The 11,852-nt window shown below is 38.9% G+C and overlaps 1 protein-coding gene across 1 annotated transcript; it reads left to right on the forward strand.

Moving 5' to 3' along the window:
* Positions 1-7,821: 7,821 nt before the first annotated feature.
* On the forward strand, positions 7,822-8,628 carry LOC103698143 (shaggy-related protein kinase alpha-like). The gene is made up of 3 exons (XM_039120730.1): positions 7,822-8,039; positions 8,148-8,250; positions 8,330-8,628. Exons 1-3 carry the CDS (start codon positions 7,836-7,838, stop codon positions 8,524-8,526), a joined length of 504 nt encoding a protein of 167 aa, XP_038976658.1. The 5' UTR covers positions 7,822-7,835; the 3' UTR covers positions 8,527-8,628.
* The last annotated feature ends 3,224 nt before the right edge of the window (positions 8,629-11,852 follow it).

Consider the following 11,852-nt stretch of genomic DNA (forward strand, 5'->3'; position numbering starts at 1 on the left):
CAAATTTCATCATGATCTTCAAATTTCATGTTCTTATAGTCATTGGAAAGCTACGGATGTCTACTTTCCAACAAAATTTGAATCAACTTAATCAGACTTCTGTAGCTTCTAAAATCTTCAAAATACCACATAGTGTTCAATCTGTCACGGATTTCAACTGGATTTGAACTCTGAATTTCTTCCACATGTGAGAGGTCTTCATGGTTGAACTTCTCTTTCTTTTGACATGTGACCACTTCTAATTAGCATGGACCCATTCACGCCTTGGACTCAATTTAATTCATTGTGAAGAGGCTAACCCATTGTGAATCAAATCACTTATTGCATGGACTCAATCTAATTTCAGCTTGGACTCAAATTCTTTTCATCCCTCACCCAATGTCCCACGCCATTAGAATGAGGAAGGTGCTCCTGCATCACACCTAGGTTCTCGCACATCTCGAGATTCCGGCAATTACGATGCTCGGTCAACATAGAAAGTCAGCACTTGCCATTCCGCATGGACAGAAGTTCCACACCCAAAAATCTAGCTGGGGTTTCTTCCTTTCTTTCTCTTTCTTTTTTTTCCATATATGGCTAGATCCAACAACCAGCCAAGATATAGCTTGGGAAACACTTGATGGTCCACAGGACCATAGTTTGGTCCCTCCCGGTCAAAAAGGCCAAAAGTTTGGGTTCTCACATTCATCTTTTCTAAAAGAAATTTGTCCTTGAAATTTACAAACTTGGACCTTTAAAAGTTAAGGGATGATTGATCAATTTCTCGACTTCACATTCCAAGTCAAAGATAACTGACGCAGGGAAAGCGCTGAAGATTGGATTCAACCAACGTTGAACCAGGAAAATTCAGAAACTCAGAGTTTTCAGAGACTCTCTGAAACAGATTTTTTTATTGATGGCTGAATACCTCCCAAAAACGTGACAGCCCTTTTATAGGCCACTCCATACCCTAAACATTATTAACAGGGTTTACAGAAATACCCTGCTGAATTAGAGTCCTAGCTAAAGTAGAACTCTGAAATAGGAAGCTGGAACAAACTAAGAAACAGAAACTAAATAGGAACTCTAAAACAGAAACAGAAAATATTCAGCAAATATTCAGCTAACAGAAATAAAAATTATTCAGCCTCATCCTCTTCCAGATTCCCTTGGACTGTCATGCGCTTCAGAGTCTTTTGAACCTTCATCTCATTCGAACAATCAGCGATGATCTCCTATTCTGCATCAGTCCCCTCCACTTGGAGAGCAACTCGCCCTCGAGTTAATGTCTGGATACAGGGGTGCCCCTTGACAGTGATATTCATACAGATCTGAAACATTAAAAGTCTTCGAAATTTCTATATCATCAGGTAGATCAATGACATAGGCGTTGTTGCTGATCTTCTTCAACACTTTGTAGGGACCATATTTCTTCGGTTTGAGCTTGTTGTAAGTGCTAGTTGGAAATCTCTTTTTACGTAAGAACACCATCACCATATCCCCTTCTTGGAACTCTTTTATGCCGATGATGCTTGTCTGCAGCTGCCTTATACTTAGCATTAGTCTCCTGCCAATCTTTGCTTAACTTCTGGCCTGAACAGATCGGATCTGATCCGCCAATATTCTCCGCTACCATATTCCGTATCAGATTTCTTGGGCAGGCGTACTAGATCAACAGCATGTTTGGGCTGGTTTCAAGTAAACCAGTGAGAAAGGGGATCTGCCGATAGCACTATGAACGACGTTGTTGTATGCAAATTCAGCTTGAGGTAGAGCATGATCCCACTGTTTTGGTTTATCCCCACATATGCTGCGAATTAAATTTCCAAGTGTTCTGTTCACCACCTCCGTTTGGCCGTCCGTTTGAGGGTGTGCTGTGCTGCTGAATTTCAAGGAGGTGTCAAACATCTTCCATAGAGTAATCCAAAAATGGCTTAGAAATTTGAGTTCCTATCAGAAGTAATAGATAGTGGAACTCCATGTAACCGAACAATCTCTCGGAAGAACAATCTCGCAATATGGGAGGCATCGGATGTCTTCTTGCAAGGGATGAAATGGGCCATCTTCGAGAACCTGTCGACCACCACAAACACAGAGTCAACCCCTCGCTGTGTACGCGGAAGTCCAAGTACAAAATCCATAGATAGATTTTCCCAAATACCATTAGGAATAGGTAAGGGAGTGTAGAGACCTGTATTTTGTGTTTGCCCCTTTGCTGTTTGACAAACATAGCACTTTCTCACTAGATTTTCCACATCCCTCTTCAGTTGGGGCCAGACAGTACCTCTCTTCTAGGAGTGCCACGGTCTTATCTCTTCCCAAATGGCCGCTGAGACCACCTCCATGCAAGTCTCGAATAAGTTTCTCTCTCAAGGAGACTCTGGGGATACACAGGCGATTTCCCTTAAATAAATATCCCTCATAAACATGAAAATCACCTATAGGTGGCTTCGCTAAGCATGCCGCCCATACGTCCTTAAAGGTCTTCATCTTCTGCATATAGTTCCTTCAGACATTCGAATCCAACAACCTCTTGACTCACGGTCACCAACAACGCACCCTACGGCTCAATGCATCAGCCACCAGGTTTAAAGCTCCTGATTTATGCCGAATGACGAAAGGAAACTTCTTGCAAATATGTAGACCACCGAACATGCATGTTGCTCAGATGCTTCTGGCTATTCAAAAACTTCAATGTTTGGTGATCGGTATACATGATAAATTCCCCTCTGTACCAAGTAATGCTCCCAGTGCTTCAAGGCTCTTACAACTGCATAAAACCTTGATCATATGTGGACCACTTCCGCCTAGCATCACTAAGTTTTTCACTAAAAAATGCAAACAGGCCTCCATCCTGGGACAAGAATAGCCCCAATCCCCACTCCACAAGCATCACATTCTACTTCGAAGAGTTTGTCAAAACTCGGCAAAGCCAACACATGTGCACTGCATAATTTCTCTTTAATCAATGAAAAAACTATTTTCTGCTTCTTCTCCCCAGTTAAACTTTCCCCTCTTCAGACATTCAGTAATCGGGTGCAACAATAGTGCTGAAATTTCTGATAAACCTCCTGTAGAAGGTTGCTAACCCATGAAAGCTACGTACCTCAGTTACTGTCTTTGGAGTAGGCCATTCGTAGATGGCCTTCACCTTTTCTCATCAACATGAATACCATCAAAACATACCACATAGCCCAAAAACAGCAACCTGCTTGTTAGGAAATGGCCACTTCTTCAAATTATGAATAGCTTGTTTTCCCCAGCACCTCCAATACTTCTCTCAAGTGGGTCAAATGTTCTAATTCATCTTTGCTATAAATCAAGATATCATCGAAATAGACGACAACAAATCGTCCAATGAAAGGCTTCAGTACCTGATTCATCAATCGGCATGAAGGTGCTCGGTGCGTTTGGACACCCAAAAGGCATAACTAGCCACTCGTACAACCCTTCCTTAGGTTTTAAAAGCGGTCTTCCATTCATCGCCAGGCCGAATTCTGATTTGATGATACCCGCTCCTTTAAGTCGATTTTGGGAGAACACTTTAGATCCTGCCAACATATCCAACATATCATGCCAAGCGAGGTATGGAAAAACCTTGTACCTTACTGTGATTTTGTTTATGGATCGGCGTCCACACACATCCGCCAACTTTCATCCTTCTTTGGTTGTTAGTGAGGCCGGAACAGCACAAGGACTCTATGCTTTCTCGAATAAATCCTTTCCTCAGTAACTCCTCTATCTTTTCCCTTTAAAACTTCACCTTCCTTTGGGCTCATGCGTAATGAGGGAGGTTTGGCAGACTTGCTCCAGGTATCAAATCTATGTGATGTTGAATATCTCTCATAGGTGGCAATTGATGGTAAATCTTCAGCTATGAACTCCTTAAACTCTTCGAGTAACTGTTGAACTTCTCGGGCACTTCCTTCCCTTCTTCCTTTTCTGAATTTACAACCAGAGCTTTGACCACTACCACGTGAACCTCCTGGGACCCCCTTTGTTGCGGCCTCAAAGTCGTTTTCAGATCTGGACAGAGTTAGGAAAGATTTCCCTTCCATCCCAGCGGCTTTGGAAATTTTGTTAGACTCTTTTGTAGGGACTATAGCAATGTTATGGCCCTCCCAGGTAAACAAATATACATTATCTCTAGCTTTATAAGTTGGCATCTACATCATATTGCCAGGGCCTTCCCATCACACATGACTGGCATCCATGTCGATCACGTCACAGACAACTTCATCTTTATAATGCTTTCCAATCGAGATAGGCACCTTACAAACTTCAGTCACTTTAACCTTTGGACCCTTCTTCACCCAACCAATAAAATAAGGCGAAGGGTGTGCTTCAGTTGCTAGTCTCAAGTGATCCACTAACCTCTTTGCCACAAAGTTATCACATCTGTCGTTATCAATAATAAGGTTACAAATCTTCTTGTTGATTGGTGCATAAAGACTGAAAAATGTCGTGTCGCTGTGGGAAGTTCCTCTTGTTGGCTGAACATAGGACCCGCTGTAGAAACTAAGGGCTCGTTTGGTTCGCGGGAAAAGAAGGGGGGAAAGTGTGGTAACGGGAAAGTAATGAGATGCCTCTTGTTTGGTTGGAGTTTTCAAAGGAGAGAGAAGGGAAAGTTGTATTCCCATGGGAATGTGATTCCCACATTTTATGGGAAAGTCTTCCCATGAGAAACATGGGAAAGTTACTTTCCGCATGAGGCGGGAATCACTCCATTTTTACTTTTTTCCAAAAAGTCCCTTCAGCATTACAGAACAGCATTAAAGAGGCATTAAAAAATCTAATTTTTATTAAAGGGCATAATAGGAATTATATATAATTTTCCTAGGAAAGTGGATGGCCAACCAAACATAAGCATCTTGGAAAATTGTCACTTTCCCATGGTCAACCAAACATGCCAAAAGTACTTTCCTAGGCATCCTCTTCCTAGGAATATTGTTTCCCAGGAATCATATTCCTAGGAAGGAAAATGCTTCCCGCGAACCAAACGAGCCCTAAGTTAATTCGTTCCCCTTGAGTTTCTTCCCCAACCTCATACACACCATTGTCATAGACTAGCTGATCTTCTTTCTTCCTCGGACTCTTCGTTCGGGTTCAATCAAGTTCACGCGGCTTTCTCGCTGGACACGATCGTTAGAACGGTGCCTAGGCTTACCGCACCTGTAACACTTCACCGACGTGGCTCTAGCATATGGATTTGAATTCTGGTGGTTCCTTGCTGCTAGATCCTGCTAGTTGTCTCTCCTTGGCGCCTACGCTGCTATTGCCATCCTTGCTCCATGCACCCAACATGGTCAGACTGGTTTGGGTTTGAAAGCTGCGACACTCTTCCCTTTCCCGAAACGTTACCAGCATCAACATTACTTCTAAAATGAATATTCAGGTCTTCCCCCTGTTTTTTCTAGCAGTTCCGCTTTCAACGCCATGTTATGAGCTTCTTCTACAGACCACAGCACCTGCAGCCCAATCTTCTCACGAATTTTGGGCCTCCAACCATTCAAATATCTTGCTACTCGCTGTGGCTCAATTTCATTCAGATTATTCCGTGCAAGAAAGTCTGAAAAATTCAGCGGTGTAATCAAATACAGACTTTACTTCCTTGGGCACAGTTCTGATACATCTGAAATAAGTACTGTTCATAGTCAGGTGGCAAAAATCTTTCATAAGCAATTGTTTCATCTTCCTCCAAGTGGCGAAACTAGTGCCTTTTCCTTGCGGTACCTGTTTCTCTGCAGGGTATCCCACCAAACAGATGCGCCACCTTTCAGTCTGAAAGCCACGAGCTTCACCTATACGCCTCTCAGGTACTTCCATCATCTCAAAAAACCTCTCCACTTCAGACACCCAATCAAGAAATTCTTCAATATGCATATTCCCACTGAAAGTAGGAATATCCGCTTTCAATCTGTACTCGTCATATCTTCTGTACCGTTCCAGCTGGCCATGCTCGCAGACTTCTTCTTCTTTCATCAGATTCGTCTTCCTCGTATGGACGCCGTTGATGGAAGCGGGGTATTGCGCTCCTCATCGCGCCCCTCATGCCTACCACCCTGCTGGACTCGGGCGAAACCTCCGACTCCTAATCCATGGGTGTTTCGGTTGCGGTTGGCGTTGAGTCCCATGCCGGCGAGCAACACATGGATTTCCACCATCTGCCGACGTTGTTCCGCCATGAACTGCCTCTGTTCCTCATCGCCGCCCATATAGCCTCTTGCCCACGAGCAACGTCGCTGGGATTGCTTCCTTCGCCTCCGTTATTGGCCATCAAGCCAGGCAAATCCTTGCTCTGATACCAATTGATGCAGTGAAAGCGTTGAAGATTGGATTCAACCAACGTTGAACCAGGAAAATTCAGAAACTCAGAGTTTTCAGAGACTCTCTAAAACAGATTTTTTTATTGACGGCTGAATACCTCCCAAAAACGTGGACAGCCCTTTTATAGGCCACTCCATACCCTAAACATTATTAACATGGTTTACAGAAATACCCTGCTGAATTAGAGTCCTAGCTAAAGTAGAACTCTGAAATAGAAGCTGGAACAATCTAAGAAGCAGAAACTAAATAGGAACTCTAAAACAGAAACAAAAAATATTCAGCAAATATTCAGCTAACAGAAATAAAAATTATTCAGCCTCATCCTCTTCCAGATTTCCTTGGACTGTCATGCGCTTCCGGAGTCTTTTGAACCTTCATCTCATTCGAACAATCAGCGATGATCTCCTGTTCCGCGATCAATAACCAATCCACAATGACTCCACTAATCAACGATCATCTCTTACTTTACGATGCTTAGGACACATGACTTATAAACAGGGACCATTGAGGTTGTACTTCCAATTGAGTAGAGACATAGTTCAGGCTCCTAATGGTGCAAGCACATTGTACCACTTCTTCTCAGCAAAAACAAATAGACACAAGAAATAGATAGCACTAGGATAAATAAACATGACAAAGCTTCAAAATTATGAAACCCACCATATTTTTACTATGCAACTCTGATCCAAATCAACTAAGATTTACTGAGTTCACTAAAAGGTCCCCAACCAGAATATTGCCCATATGACAAGAAGATAAGGACAAAATATGAACTATAGTTTAGGGGAAAAGCAATCAGAATCAAGATCAATTTAAGAATCATGTGATAATGAAATTTTAGATTTGAAACATGCTCCCTCTTATCTAAATGCTTGATATGATAAGCTCAGGATTTAAGATCATAAAAGGAACCAAGAACATAAAATTTTACTAATCTCAGAAAAGAATCATAAGTGTTGAATTTAAAGCTGAAGTGAAATGAATAAAAAATCATGGAATCGATTGCAATTAATTCTTATCAAACCATATATGTAGTCTATAGAGAAATCATGGGTACGTCAATGTAACATAATAAGCTAAAGTGATAGATGTAAATATTCTTGCATGAACAATTTATCTTAACTTACATCTAATTTAAGCTAACCTCGGATTTCTTTGATAATTCAAAAAAAATGTATCAAAGTGAACTCGGCCTATAGCTTATGTGCAATAAGGGACACTGCAGCATAAATTCATGAAGACTGACCACAGGCTGATCGTAGTGCTTGTAATTATATTTGAATGGATTTGAATCCTTAATTAGTCTGACGAGAACTTTAGGGCTTAAATAGGAGGAAGTATGTGAGGATTCATGCGGGCGTATGTTTAGTCCCACATCGATTATTCGCTGGAAAAATCTTGGGTATTTATACACAACTAAGGAACTCAAAAATTACCTTCCGGCTAGTCTTTTTTGGCGAGGTCTTGGGTTGTTACAATATGAATCCTTATTACACGGAGTTCAAATTTCCACAGATCAAGGCTCACCCATGGCACAAGGTATGATCATTTTCCTTGCTTGTGACTGCTTTTTTTGTTTTTTTCCTGTTTTCTTTGACTTGTCTTCTCCTGCTAAAAGTGCAACCAAATCTTCTCCAATTTCTCATTATATCTTCCATAAAAGAATGCCGCCTGAAGCTGTCGATCCTGTCTCGAGGCTTCTTCAGTACTCCCCGAATTTACGGAGCACAGCTGTGAGTATATATATCCAAGACCACTGTTTGTAACTTATGTGCCAAAGGGCCTTTAATCTTTCCAATATACGGTTTGGATGTTAATGGAACAATTGTTATCCGATGCAGCTGGAGGCATTAATTCACCCATTCTTTGACGAGCTCAGAGACCCAGATACCCGTCTGCCAAATGGTCGGTTTCTACCCCGCTCTTTTAACTTCAAGCCTCATGGTAAGTACTAAATGTTCCATCTATGCCTGTCTTTTTGCCCTCTAGATAGTCATGGTTGCTTATTGACTACATTGAGCAGAGTTGAAGGGAGTTCCCATGGAGATCGTAGCAAAGTTGATTCCAGAGCATGCAAGAGAGCAATGCGCGTTCCAGGAATGTAATTTGCAAGGCAAAAGAAAATGTGATCTAAGAATTTCTTATGTTAGTTGCACGCGTGATCGTGTCAAACCTTCGTTTCTTTCTTCTTGTTTCCATTGTACTATGGCTGCTCCCTAGTTCTCTCAAGCAGATTGGTGTCTGCCGTCGATCTCCCAAAACCTCAATGGGTCTCTCCGCTAACCCTTGCTTTGATCGACGCCTCATTTTTATAACGTAACTGTAGCAATACTTTTTCTGCTTGGTGTATGAATTTGAAAGAAAAAAAAAAGATGCAAATCTTTTGTTGATGCAGCTCTTAGAAGGGTCCGACTTCTTTTATTATTAATTATTATTGTTATTTTCTCTTGTTATTACAAGAACTCTTAAGCTTGTCTTTATCGTGATAGGTTCATTTCTTTCCATATTTAACTTCTTTGCTTCCTGTCTCGGGCCCTATCAAAGTAAGCTTTCGGATTCATATATAGCTTTAACACTTCAGTTGCAGTATTTGAACCCATGCAAAGTTCTTGCTGAACTTGTGGGTGGCTTTTCCATTGTTATTTAAAAGGCGATACAGATGCTTTAGCAACATCTCGTTGTTCCCGCTTTCTAATTACCACATTAAGATGCGTATATGATGTTCACTTTTCTAAATAGTTTTATCCTACACGTATTGCCTGTCTAAAAGTGCTTGATTTGACGTCATCTCTAAGCATTGTTATGCTTTCTTTTCTTTTGTGTGTGTGTGGATTAATCTAGAATGATCAAGGTAAGATAAGTAAACTTCTGAGAAATAAAACAAACCAGAAGCATATAATAGAATATATATAATTATCACTATATCAGCATTTATATTAGTATAGTAATATAGTATTAATATTATAACTGATCAAGCAATATTTTGTCCTAATACTTTTATATTTATGTTGTTAACAATAATCTTAGATCTTTTATTATAATATTATATTTAAAATTGATATAATATTAATAGTATCAATATTATCGCAAAAGATAATAAAAATCTAATATCTAGTATAATAATACAAATATAATATCATATCTAGGCTAATAATATAAATATAATATTATAATAATAATTATTGGTAACATTGTCATTGTAACATTATGTTTGAATAATATAATAATAATTAATAATTATGTTGAAACAAAATCTATTTTTAATAACTTATATCATTAAATTTTTTATAATAACAATTATACTATGAATATTTTTAAAATTAATATTAATCCTAAAACAATAATTAATCATCTTATTTAATATTAACTAATTAAAATGACTAGTATACACAATATAATATTATGTAATAATATAATATTTGATATAAGACAAATATTATTATATTTAACAATAATGATAATAGAATTAGTGCGACAGATAGTATGATATTTAAATCTAATAAATATAATAATTATATCATTATAAAATTAGTTAAATAATATATAATATATATGATACAATAATAATATTATTAATATAAAAATATAATATATCATATAAAATATTATTATTAACAAAACGATAATTATATAATATCAAAATATGTATTATGAACGTATTGTATATTTAATATTAATGTATAAGTTAAATATAATACATCTATTGTTCCAATAAATGCTGATATTTTTTTAAAATAAAAAAGTGAATCAAAGGATAGTTTTCTAAGCTTAAAACCAGATCACCAAAACAAAAGGAACACCAACGTACATAACCAGTCTCGGGAGAACACAGCCACCACCGAAAAGTGAAAACCCATGATCGATGAACTCCACTGATGGCCTTGGAAAAGTGGGAACAATTGGAAGCGTTAGACGGATATGGGGAGAGATTTTCCACTAGGCGGACAAAAGGTGTATTTTGGGAGTGATGAGTAAGTATATTTAAGATGAGGGAGTGAAAAATAATTTGACAATTGGAGAATGGTGATGGCCGGGATAGAGCTGTCAATGGAGAGCTCCTATATTAAACTTCTTATATTAATTTTCATACAGAGAGTTTGATCAAAAATAAAGTTTCTTGCATACAGAAGATTCCGCGGGCATTAGTGAGGGTTAAAATCTGGGGGCCAGGTCGGGCCAGGCCATGCCCTATCCAAACTCGGCCTAAATTATTTTTTGAGCTTCAAGTTGGTCATAGGCCCAAATATTTTTGGGTAATCAAGCCCGAGCCCAGCCCAGGCCTGGGCCGAGCTCGGTTGAGTTCTCCATCACCTAAAGGGCGGCTTGGATAAATGTGCAGTCCTTGTAACCTCCATTGACTTAATTTAAAAAAAATGTAGATGCCTGGCCTCCTGCTGACCATGTTGACGGCCAATCCCAGCGGCCAGATATCTGCACTAATCCGGAGCTCCAGCAGGCCTCCTGCTGGTCCATATTCATTGTCAGACTCTCTCGTAGGTGATATGTTTTTTTTCTCCCAAATTAGGCTCATTTTTGGATACAATAAAAAGTTCTATTTTATAATTTTAAAACTAAGAATCAAAATGGTTTTTACTAATTAAAGACAAAAAAATAAAAAGAAAATATTTTGGAGGATGGATTTGGAGCGTATAATGAAATTATTCCAATAGATTCTCAAACAACATTTTTTGCTAATTGCTGATTTTTTTTATCAGATCAAACCGTACTGCAAGCTGGATCTTTTTAGTCCAATTCATAATTTAAATAAGGTCTTATTTTGCCGAATCCGGTTTGTGGTTCTAAACTAATTTGGTCTTGACGTTTTGTGCAATTTACGGCAAAGGAACTAAATTATCTATAATATATAGCTGCAAAATGGAGCTATGAAGGGTTCAAATCTTGATCTTTATTTACACTTGCATTGGACTAATGCCTTTACAACTCTGCAGCATAAATCCAAGGCAAAGCATAATGATTGATCTAAAGCGTGTCCTGTGGGCAATGAGCATTCAGGTCTCCATTGCTCCAAGAAAATATATTCCTGAACAAGGGTCTTCAATTTAGTGGTAGGAGAGAGGCCACTAAAATAAGTATAGCCAGCGTATACAAAATCAATCATTGAAGGGCATTAGAGAAAACTAGCTGGCCAGGCAGGCGATAATGCTGAGAAGATTCGACATTGTTTGTTTTTCTGTTCTTATATGAATTTGATGTTACTGCCCACCAACTCGTCCGAACACCCATGGCAACTTGTTTGATGTTGCGAGAACCACAATCAATATTAATGACTAAGGAAGGTATCATTTACCTTCTTTATATATTTTTGATTTGGTGGAATAGCGCTTTCAAGGGAATAGTATGTCTTTTTTTTTTTAACTCTGTCATCCTTATCTTTAAAGTAGGAAGCGAGCACCCTTTCAATCATCCTTATCGTTTACCTCCTTTCTATAGTTTTGATTTGGTGGGATAGCGCTTAAAATCATAGAGATAAAATTACCTTCTCACTTATTATACACTTAAAAGTGAATATTAAGGGCAAAAAATGA

The sequence above is a fragment of the Phoenix dactylifera genome, chromosome 1 (genome assembly GCF_009389715.1).
Source record: "Phoenix dactylifera cultivar Barhee BC4 chromosome 1, palm_55x_up_171113_PBpolish2nd_filt_p, whole genome shotgun sequence".
NCBI classification, from domain to species: domain Eukaryota; kingdom Viridiplantae; phylum Streptophyta; class Magnoliopsida; order Arecales; family Arecaceae; genus Phoenix; species Phoenix dactylifera.

Excerpts from the sequence above, each read along its gene's own strand:
- LOC103698143 (XM_039120730.1), top strand. The coding sequence starts at position 7,836 with ATGGCACAAGGTATGATCATTTTCCTTGCTTGTGACTGCTTTTTTTGT. Across the intron at positions 8,040-8,147 it reads CGAATTTACGGAGCACAGCT|CTGGAGGCATTAATTCACCC; the intron begins GTGAGTATATAT and ends TATCCGATGCAG. Across the intron at positions 8,251-8,329 it reads TTTTAACTTCAAGCCTCATG|AGTTGAAGGGAGTTCCCATG; the intron begins GTAAGTACTAAA and ends TACATTGAGCAG.